At 39.9% G+C, this 11,735-nt stretch overlaps 1 protein-coding gene across 1 annotated transcript in view; it reads left to right on the top strand.

The window, feature by feature from the left end:
• Nucleotides 1-7,931: 7,931 nt before the first annotated feature.
• PKD1L2 (polycystic kidney disease 1-like 2) overlaps nt 7,932-11,735 on the top strand; it is a gene marked incomplete at its 3' end in the record, with an annotated part of 29,753 nt that continues 25,949 nt past the window's right edge. The window contains exons 1-2 of the mRNA XM_009705060.1: nt 7,932-8,310; nt 8,876-9,040. Of these exons, the coding sequence (XP_009703362.1) occupies nt 7,932-8,310; nt 8,876-9,040 (544 nt within the window). The remainder of the gene's footprint in view (nt 8,311-8,875; nt 9,041-11,735) is intronic.

The raw sequence follows: 11,735 nt of genomic DNA, 5'->3' as shown, positions 1-11,735 counted from the left end.
GAAGGCTGTAGGAGATGAAGGGTGTCAAAAGTCCACATACATATACATATGCAGATATATATACATAAACATACACATACACTATATATGCATGTATATGTGCATATGTGAGAGAGTCTGTGTGTGTGTGCGCTCATATTGAGATGTAGACTTACTTGTATACACAAAGCCAAGTAATGGATTTTTCAGCAATTTGAGAGACTGAAAAGAACCTGGCAAAAAAGCAAAGCCATCTAACTTTATTTCCACTAAGCCACGGGGACATTTTCTCTGCATGTTCTGCTCTGAGATAGTATGTTCTTTTCAGCGTATCCTCATCCATTTATACGGCCACAGCTCTTAATGCTGCAGTTTTAATTATCTGACCTGTGAGCCGTCTAATCTGTAGCAGTACTAAAAAGATTTCCACAGAGCAAGCAAGCAATAAAAAAGATTAAACCACTTTTGCCCTTCTCCACCATGACTGTTCATGTAGTTTAAGGTTCAGCCAAGACGAGATAATTGGAAACCTTGTTAAAAGTTGTTTGAATGGAAGAACAAGGAGCTGCAGATATCCAACAACTTTTGAAATCCGCCTAAATGTATTTTGATAGCTAATTTCAGGTGTCTGTGCCTGGAAGCTTTGTCCCATATTTTGTACAACTTAAATAAGGAGACCTTGCAAAGTCCATTTTTCCTGCTTGTCAGTGAAAAATACTTCATTTACCAGCAAAACACTTTTTTGGTTGTTGTTTTCATCAGGCTGATGGCAGATAAGCAGTTTAGTAAGGTATAGAGAGATGAATTTTCTTGCTAACTGTAATTTTCCCCTTTTTACATTGAAATGGAGAAATATCAAAGTATTGATTTACAATGATAATGTGTAATTATCAGCAGAAGTAGATATGGATTAGGTGACTTTACTAATTTTGTTATTTCACAATGTTTCTTTTCCCTTTGTAAAAACACCAGTTTGATGGGAGAGAATGGAGAAGGTTATGGAACTCCACGTTCTGGAGAACATGGAGGAAATACAGCCCTCTCTGGAGAGACTACCAGCGGCTCTTTGATCTTGGGTTTACCAGACACATTATAACTCAGATATACAATGTTTACCAAAACATTATAAGCTCGAGGAGTCCGTGTTGTCTTACTTTTCCCAGTGAGGAATATTGAAAACATAATCCTTAATGCAAATAATCCCATCCCATGGTTTGAATAGCCTCTCCTGGTGCTTGACCTGATTTACAAACACTATTCAGTTGCAGAATCCTTTAAATACAAATCTTCCCCCAACCAAATCTAGTGTTTCTCCCCAGTTTCCTCTCTCTACTCACCCCTCATGACAACATTTTTGAACTTACCAGCTCCCCACCACAGGCAGGTTTTCTTCGCTGTATTTTTTTCTGCTTTAAACAATTGTGGTGAAGGCTACAAGCTGTTTCCTCTTGGGCTCTTTCTAGCTTTCACTTCCCTCCAGTCTCTGAGTACCTTGAGCTTCTCTCCCACACTTAAAAAAGGCCATGAAGACATCTTAGGAGCAAAGCATTACCCTGCCCAGCATTGGTCTGGTTGGACCCTGTGGCCACGCAAGGCTGGGGGTGACATTTAGGCTGTGATCTCTGTGGTCAATCAAAACAAAATTTCCCAAGGCAGAGGAACCAGTTAACTAAATTTCTAGTATAGCAATAATGTCTTTGCCATGTGTCTACCTTTGTATTTCTGGCTCACCTACACAAGAAGCAAATCATTACCTTATACATCAGAGAGAGACCAATATTATTCCTTATCTCTATATTGAAATATAAGTACTTAATTTACTTTAATCTCAACCTTTCTCTTATAAAATTTGAGTTCCAACTAAAGCCCATTAAAAAGGTCAAATTACCTGAATATGACTTTAAGCTGTGCTAAGAACTTTCGACTATCAACTGTTATCTATTATTACCAGATAAAGACTCCAATAGCACAACTGATAGGAACTTAAGAGTCGCTCTTGCTGAAATCACACTGATTGCTATCTCACTGTGCCAGAGATATAAGCTCTTCTTTTTGTTAAACACTGTCTTACTGACATGATCTTGTTTCAAATAAACACCAGCAGCACTATCTAGGAATACTTCTCTTGCACTGCCAACTATAATTGCAAACAGAAACTACTAATGTAGTTTGTTCAAATTTAACTAACAATAGTTTCCATATATTGTTCTGACCAAGTTTTGTCTGGATCAAAACAGTTTTGATCAAATACTGTTTTGATCAGTGTTGTTTGGATCAAAATAACTATTTTTGTGAGATTTTAATTTTCTGGATCGGATTTTAAGTTTTTGTGAGATTTCAGTATTTCACTAACGCTTATGGAAATCCGGAGTAACTGCAGAGACACTAGTGGAGTTGTGATGGCTGTAGATTCAGATCCAAGCAAATTTTTTTTGCCTCTCTGGGTATGCTAGGAAAAGTTCAGTCCATTTGTATCTACCAGTTAATGTTTTACCCAAAGAGGGTACCTTTAACCCTTAGGACAGTTCTCTTATTAAGATACTAAGGCAATGGGACATCTAAATTGTGCCACTTAGTCAGTCATGATCACAAGAACATATGAGGTGTCAGCAGATGCTTCAGATAGTTCTGCTCCTTTCTATGTGAATTCAAGGCTAACCTTAGCCATCGATAACCCCAGCTAGATTAGTGTTCTTACGGAGCACACTTACCCTCTTCTTCCCAACAGTTGAAGTTCTGCTGTGGAAGGCAATAAAGCATAGGAACTAGCTGGGAAAGAGGGAGGTATTGAGGCGATAACTGTACGGCAGGTGAGGAAAGTCAAGCTCCAAGCCCAAAGGCAATACTACATGCTTCTGAAGGGACAGTTCCTAGGAGAAGATTATCAGGGATTTATCCAGGCAACATTTGTGCCAGGAGGAGATAGCCATACACATCCTATAAACAAATTATGTCCAACTCAGCAACTGCTGAATGTAGTCCTACTTATCTGTATCCTGACCCCATCATGCCAGGCACGAACGTCTAATTTAATTATTGCACCGTGTAAAGATAAGAATTATTTTCCCTGTTTTTCTAAACAAGATAACATCAAAATTGCAACTTGGCAGGGCTCACTGGTAAGTTCACTGTGTTGCCACATGGAAAATTAGACAGTAGAGCAACAACAAAAACAAACCCTTTTCAGTCAGCAAATAACTGCGTCTCACTATCAGGACAAGCAGCCCAGGAGAGCAGCAAGAAAGGAGGCATGATTGTGACCCACCTTCTTAAACTAATTGGCAGATGGGCTTTTTTAAAGCCAGCTGGAGAGATGGAAGATGTAGGTGTACCTAGGGGCTTTTCTCCATCCCTTTCTGGACAGTCTGCTCAGTACTCAGTACTTCCTATCTATTTGGGTAATAATGAAACAGATCATTTCAAGAGGCACTTCTGCACACTACGGAAGTGTACGTGACACACTAAAATGGATAATTCACGATCTTGTCTCAAGTTAATGATACCTGAAAATAATCTTTTTTCTACCTCAAAGCCAAAGTAATATAAATCAATTTTCCATTTATATGATTATTCAATTCATAGAACAAAGATATATTTCTATTCCTGATAAAATCTATACATTACATTCAGTAATATTCAGGAATGTAAAGATAGTAACGTCCTCCTATAGAGAGTAAATTCACTTGCTCTTCCTTGAGGCAAATGAACAACAGCCAAAATGAACAGGGGTGTGATTTATTCCTTCCCATTGGCAGTCTTCACTTCCTTAACTCCTCAAATCTAGCACTTTCTGGCCTCTATTAAGGATTGTCAAGCTATTCTACTGTGCTGCAATGCCCTTTTGAATCACACGATGCTCTTAGGCTGTCATGATGCAGCTGTAATCTGCACTAGGACCACCCTGGAGTCAGTGGTGGTACCATACCTCTCCTCCTTGTCTGTGCACCCAGCTCTCCAATAGCCCAGTGAAACTCCGGAACCGATTTTTCTCAGGTCTGGAACATCAAAGTTCAGAAATAGAAAAGTCTTATGAATGAGCCGCGTTCTCCTAATAGCAGCAGTTGGTCATGGAGAAGTTTGCAGCTGGATTCAGGGTGCCCTGAACTATAGAGCTACTGATGACATTGAACAAGAATTCAGGCTTGAATTAGTGATTATGAGTACGTTCAGATTTGGCTACCAAAACTGAGCTGGTTTAAAGGGGTTCAATTTTAGGAGTGGTGAACACCACCTAGAAGGTTCCCTTACAGAATCTCAGTGTAGGCTACCGTTATATTTTTTAACACCTATTAACTTCTTCAGCATTGTAAACAAAATATGCTTCAGATTTCTTTCACCTCAACAGCTTCCACTTCCAACAACAACAAAAAAATTAATAAACCTTGAAGGATCCATTTGAAAACCAGGAATAAATCATTCGTCATTGTCTTTTGTGATGTTTTATGTAACACAATGCTTTTCTGAAGAAAGTTTCTCTTGATGGCCTCCATCTGGTGTAACCCCTAAGGGCAAGTTAGGACTCTGTAAGAGACCTGCAGGGCCCCCTAAAACATTTCTGAGAAAAGTGAAAGACTCATTCCAACAGACGCAAGAGAGTTCACAAACAAAGGAGTTATTCATAGCTTTATCGCAGCTTGGAGTGAGGGTGTGAAAATATTGAGAAAGCTTTGTCACTAATTTCTAGTCAAAGCTTGCAAAACACAATTGCTTTGCAAGCCTTATTTTAGCTGGTGAATATGTTTTAGTTTAAGTCACTGGTACAAAACACGTGCTGTCAGGGCGGTTGCTACATCAGCCTTTCGGGCAGACAGTTACAACTGAACAAGGATTAACAAGTCTTGGCTATATGCAAAGGGCTCATAGTTCCTTAAACACAATGCTTATATATGGACTTTTCTTTTGTGAGTCTGCTTCAGTTCTTCAGAACTATGCAAAAGGCAAACAAAACCCAGCAATGAATGGTTCTGATGTATCCAAAATCCATATAGCTGACATTATGCTTGACACTTCCCTGAAGTTACTGGAGTGGCTTTACAATACCTGTAAATATTATTTAAATTCAGCAAGCTATACAAAGGCAAATAGCAAAAAAAAACCCAAACTAAACCAAAACCAAAACCAAAAAAGCATTATACTGTGAAGCTTCCATGCAGACTTCTGGCATAAGAAAACTATTTTCAAAAAATGTCTTCCTGTTGAGGAAGAATGCAAAAGGCATGTTTCCTACAAAATGGTAAATTAAAGGAGCATTGTTTATTTTGAAATCAAGCTATTTTTCACTTAGGACTGAAAAGGGCTTTCAGGAATATTCTCTCTTCCTGAGGACCCTAGTTGCTAATTTTGATGCTTTTAAAGCAGTATTTTCTTTTCTGTAAATGCTTTTCTCTTCCCTGTGGTAAACAGAATAAACTGACAGACTGCTTTGCTGGCACTAAAATACATGAAGTCAACAAACTGCAAAAGAGCGAAACTGTCTTTCTTCCATTCCCCATCTGCTGCAGGCAGCTGAAGAGTTACTTATAGCAACCGTAGATTAGGAAAAAAATTCACACTTCTGTAGAAATTGCCAACAGTAGGCTCGCTTGGAGAGCTTGGCTTTATTTGTAGACATTTCCAAACATTATTTGTTCTTTTTTAGGGCTTGTTTCAAAATCCATCAAAGCCAGAGACAAGACTTCCATTAATTCCAATGGCTTTGGAGGAGATTCAGAGAGGACAGCCTGTGGCACCTCCAGCTCTGGCATTTTTAGCAGTATGTTCATGAAGTCAAATTGCCAGTTGCAGAGAGAGAACTGGACGATGCTACAGAATCCATTCATCAGAAATGCGAGTCAATGGCACCTACTGGAAATGCATAATCTGCATTACTAAGCCAGATACATTTAAGTACAGTCTCCTTCGTCACACCTATGTTTTCAGTAACAGGCTGTGTTTCTCATACCGAAAAGGACAAAATGGGAGGGCTGGCTGCCAGCTTCTGCGAAGCCTGGCAAGTTAGCACAGCCCAAGAAGAAGCAAGGATTCTGAAGGAAATGTCATGAAAATATACAGTGGCCAACTAACTGAACAGCAGCTGCCCTCAGCTCTGACTTTTGCAATAGCTTGAATATAAAACAGTTGGGTTTCGTGTTCCCAAACTGAAGCCTATGAAGTTTTGTATGCAGCCCAAAAGGGACTCCTAATTTGCAGACATCCCCAACATAACCTGCTGATACTCCTAGTTATATGGTCTCTTCCAGGAAGGGGACGGGTGTCTGGGCACTGACTGGGCCAGATCCATCAGCTAATTAGAATATGGATTGGCCTTCTCCAGAGCTGGGAAACCCAGTCTGAATGTTCACATCTCAGCTGATCCGTAAGTCCTCCCTATTAATCAGTCAGAAATTAATGTGGGATCTGCTCCAAGGGTTCCATAGCTGAGTTAAGTCTTGATTTTCAAGGGCGGTGGGAATGGAGACATCCAGCATAGTGTCTATCTCTCCATCACAGTGCATTTTCTTTTCCTTTCCTCTCCTCCCCTACAATTGTCCTACCCATTAAGCAGTTTCCCATGAACTTTATCTTGAAAACCCTGATCATAGTCCTGCTTTATCCAGCTGAGCAAGGTGACTATGAACTGGAGGTCCAGAAAGGTCTTGGGACTGAAGATCACACTTAAATGCTTACTGGATGCAGTACACATACTTTACTTTGCAAGAAAGCTTTAGAGTTAGAGCTAGACTGGCATACCATGAGATCTGTGCATTACCTTCAGCTCAATAGTGCAATGCAGGTGGCATTTTTTCAACGCAGGAATTCAACCACACGTCACCGCTTCCTGCATCTCTGTGACGCAGTACCTGGCTCACTGATCCCTGTCTAAATATAAGGGCATGTTCTTTCAGTGTCAGGTTATGGTGGTATAAATTAATAATAATTGCATCAAATTCAATGGGGTTAATGCCAAGGACAGGAGGATCGCAATAGTCAAAGATCCTTATTTGTACTGTATTTCTGCTAATCCAGTGGCCTTGTAAACCTGATGGATATTTTTTGTAAGGAAGTTCAGATGCACTTAGGGATTTCAGCTCCTAAATGTTGCTGGGCTGGCTTCCCAAAGTCCATCAGCAGCCTTTGGACTGTGCGTATAGGGCTCCCAAGTAGTTCTGATGATTAAGGCAATACTTTCATCTTTTCTAAATCACTGTTTCAACTTCTGGCCTTCTCTTCTACCACCTATCAGGTATAAACATTGTAGCTCTAAATAGTTAAGCAGCTTAGCTTTTAAGGATGATCAGAGCATTTCACTTGGGATGTGGAGCTCTAAACAGACATAATACTTCAAAATGAAGCTTACTTGGGACAGCTGAGATTAACCTGCAGATGTGTAAACAGGTGGGCAGGATGAATATGCTACAATAATTATAGACATTGCATTAGCATCTGAAAGAAGCAGCTCAAACAATCAGCATACAAAAGATGCACGTCAAATAATAATTATTAAAAATAAAGCAATCCAAATCAATCAAATCTATCTAGAGGAACACCATGTGTTTTCCCATCTCATAACTCCTTGTCTTTCTCATTTCCTCATTCTCCTCTTGTTCTTACTATTGTATCTCTTTGTTGTTTTTGTAAAGGCCTCCTGCTTTAATGTTCACACAATGATGCCTTTGACGTAGGAGCTTTATCTCACTTTCCCACGTGTCCAATGGCAGCATATATCAACTTTATCTTCTCTGCTCATGAGAAAAGCAATACTTTAATGTCTTCTCTTCAAACTGACTTCACATAGAATGAGACATTTATACAATAGGCCTCACAATGGCCACTGCAGTGACTTAGCATCAACACGTGTTTTGTGTGTCCTCAGACGCAATCACCATTATATATTAGAAGTAATCTGTTCCATGTTCTCTTGCTGCTGTTGCAAGCACCAAAGAGGAAGAAGAAATGCTGATGACATGACAAGGATGACTTCTCAAGCTTTTGAAGAAGGCAGCAAAAAGAGTGGTGATGTGATAAGCAAGACAAGTGCCACACAGGGCCCTAAGCTGAGAATGTGGCTTGCAATTGCAGTTCTCATTTCGCTGGTTTTATGTTCGGCTGTGGAGGAAGCAACGGTTGATGAAGGAATACCTTGCTCAAAGTACCAGCTAGCTTTCAACCATTCGTGCTATGAGTTTGTTAGACTCCAGCGTACCTTCACAAGTGCGCAGAGCTGGTGTGAGAGAGGAGGAGGGCACCTTGTCTTTATTGAAAATGAGGAAACTCAAGAGTTCTTGCAAAAACATATTGCTGAGGATCAGGAATGGTGGATAGGACTGATCTCACTGAATGAAACTACTGACGGTAGGTGGTTTTGATATCATGTCTTCTTTAAAACTGTATCAGCCCATGATGCTTACTTAACATGGTAACAAATGCATTTAGTCCCTCTGTAGACATCTGCTGAAAAGCCACTGTCTTTTGCTGCTGTAACTTCAGATTTATATTAAGATGTTTTAATTGCCTCCTTCACTTCCCAGTTGCATGTTGTCACCCTTTTCATTGGATCTTGTGGTTGTGTGAACATATGGTGAATTATATCAGCTTGCTGGCCTAGTGAAAAAAATGTGCTGGGTTAGGTCTCCTGTGGAAGAGCAAGCTGAGACAATTCATCACACTAGGAAGTTCTGCAAGATCTGGTGCAAAGGAAATGGTAGAATCTTGAGGCTAGAAGCACAGGCAGAAGTGGTGGTGTTTCTTTCAATGATTGTATTAGGCTAAATATAAAATGTAATCGAAGATCCCTACACAGACTATACCACCTCTGCTTCAGTAGGCGCAGGGCTACAGTCCTGCTCTGCAGGCTCTGACTCTGTAATTGTATTACTGTGGAAAATAAACATTCGGGACACAATTACTTTGTTCACAGGGTCAATGATTTGGCTGGATACTTCAAATATAAGCTACAGTAACTGGTACAAGGATCAGCCATCTCCCTTCTCATCCACATGTGGGTACATCCTGAAGAATGCCAAGTATCAGTGGGGTGTGACTGAAAATTGCAGCCAGGAATTTGACTTCATTTGCGAGTTTGGTAAGATACACAACAGCTGGAACTGAGAAGTGAGCATGTCGTGTTCACAACTGTGCACAAACTGCCTTGTTGCTTTCAAAGCGGCTGCGCAATAACTTAATCAAGCTTATTAAAAGTGAACAAGCAAAAAGCCATATAACCCCAGCAGGTGCTCTTTTTCCAGGGCGCTGATGTAAGATTCGATCCAAAGAAAGGAAGTACCCTGAAATCACTGGGAGATGTAGGTGCTTGGCAACTAGCCATTAAGGTCCAGGTTTCCAATAGAGGGCAAGTGAAATAGAAATGGATCTGAGAGTGACTCTAAAGGTGCAGCAGTCCATGTCTACAGTGGACATAAGCTAGCTAGTTTAAAGCCAATTTGAGTACTGCATCATAGCATGGGTGCAAGAATAAACTCCTACGCCACCATGGTATCTGATCTAGGTGGGACCTTTTGAATGCCCTGTAAAAATATGCATAATCATAAATATGTGCCAAAATAATTTCCATTTGTAATTGAAGCAAAAATAAAGCCAGGCTTCCAGAGATACCACTCCTAGCAGCCTGGAGTAAGCAAAGGTCAGAGCAAGTTTTCTCTTTTCTTCTCAGACCCTTCCATCATTTGAAGTTTGAGGGCTTCCCCAGGACAAGGAAGCAGACAGGAACCTGTGCTTCCTGGTGGCATTTCAGTGCACAGACAGAAAATCTGCAGACATTGTGTCCCTTAAATTGTGACTTGGAACAAACAGTCCTGGAAAAGAATGCTGGCAATATTGTCCCTTTCAACATATAGATATGAGGGGAATTTGTGTTCCTCACACCTTGCACATAAGCCAAGCATTTTAAACTGTAACTAGGAACTAAGGTCATAAGCACTGAAAGGACAGTCTGGCTGTAGGCTTACTAATATAAAAAGTCTTCGAATCTAGTATGCAAGTACAGGTTTCCACAAGCCCTAGAATTGCTACTGTCCTGGTCCAGTACTGTACTCCTTCTGACATAATTAACAAGTCATTCCACAATAGCAAAAGTAATAAAGTTTTGTTTCCGGTTCCGATTTTCTGTTCCACATCCCCTCCCTCCCCTCCTCCTCAGCACTCCCAGATCACTCCCATACACCCACTTCTGCAAATACTTTCCACTTCCTCAGCTCCCTCCCCTGTAGTAGTGCAGCTGCTCTGGAGCTCCAACTGTGTGTGCCGGCCAGTTGAACCCCACATCATGGAACAGACAAACATTGGGTTATGAACCCTACTCCTAATAGAGGCACTGAAGTACCTCTTTCTCTTCTACCTAGCTATTGATTTTAACGACATTTAGGGTGGTTTAAGGTTTATATCTATACATCAAATTTGGCTGAAGATGACTAACTTGAAAAATGATTTGGGGGAGAGGAAATTGGCAGATAGCACAATCCCTTAAGCTTATTTTCCTTGCAAAAACAGACCAAAATTATTTTTCTGTTACAACCATGGTAGACAACTGTCTGTAAGAAAACTATCATCTCTTACCATAGGATCTGACTTAAAGCTTATTAAATTCAAAGACTGTTTGCATTATTGAGTAACAATGTCCTACATTACATCCATCATTCCATTACCCAGGAAACAGAAAAGATTGAGGCAATTATAGCCTTGTTTTCAGTATCTACAGCCCATGTCCATTAATACACATACATACTTCAATAACAGAGTAGACTCCTCATCTACCAGCTTTGTATGCAAGGAATTAGATTCAATATCCCAAAGAAACAAGGACGATGTTTTTATTAGTTTCTCTGGATGTTGAATGTTTGGAAGTTCCTGCAACCTGACCGTGCTTCAGTTTGTCGGGGCATTGTGATCCTTAACACCTTCACGCACAGTTGCTGCGAGGCTTGGTTCACACTAACATTGAGTTTGAAACTTCAAATAGGTAAATCCAAATGGTACCAGTATTTGAATTTAAGATCTTTGATTCCTGATAACTTGTCTACTTGATCATTTGAGCTAGGTATATGTATACAGACAAGTAACCAGACCATGTTCTGTCTTCATCCCCTCTTTGGCCATCTACCCTGGCATTACTTGTGTTTCTCAATGCAAGTAAAAACTTTCCTTGTTATTATTTCTTATTATTTCTATTCTGCTTTTTGGTGCTCTGTAGGTTAGCAATTTGTTGTAGTAAAAATATATGTATTGAACCAGAGTTTGTACACAGGAACATAAACCAGGTTCTGTACACTTTTCCATGTAAAAGTTGCTGAGACAGCAAGTACTACGGGAATTCTCTATAAAAAGTAAAGAACAAAAAAATGTATGAGATGATAGTCCGTATTAGAATTTAACAGCAAATTATTTTTCAAGCTTCTTTAGAGAGGTCTAATCTGTAAACTGATCATGTTGCTATAGTTACAGCCAGGCTTAGATTTAGTCTTTAAATAACAATAGCACACAATTACTGCAGTGTGCACACTTTGGCACTGTTAATCAAGGTACTTAAGGGGAATGATCGAAACAGCAACTGGAGGACAATGTATTTAAACCTGAGACAGCTGAAACAAAAACATTCTTTTGCAACACTCCCATATGAGAAGAGTCTTTCGCATCCTCCTCTTCAGGGTATTAAGTATCCTGATTACTACAGGATACTAATAATTCCGAAAGATAATTAACTGTCCCAGATTAATCACAGAATGAGGTGTATGCTTTTAGATATGACCTTAGTCATTTGAGCA

The sequence above is a fragment of the Cariama cristata genome, unplaced genomic scaffold (assembly GCF_000690535.1).
Source record: "Cariama cristata isolate BGI_N322 unplaced genomic scaffold, ASM69053v1 scaffold43417, whole genome shotgun sequence".
NCBI lineage: Eukaryota > Metazoa > Chordata > Aves > Cariamiformes > Cariamidae > Cariama > Cariama cristata.
This window is presented reverse-complemented; position numbering and strand designations above follow the sequence as displayed.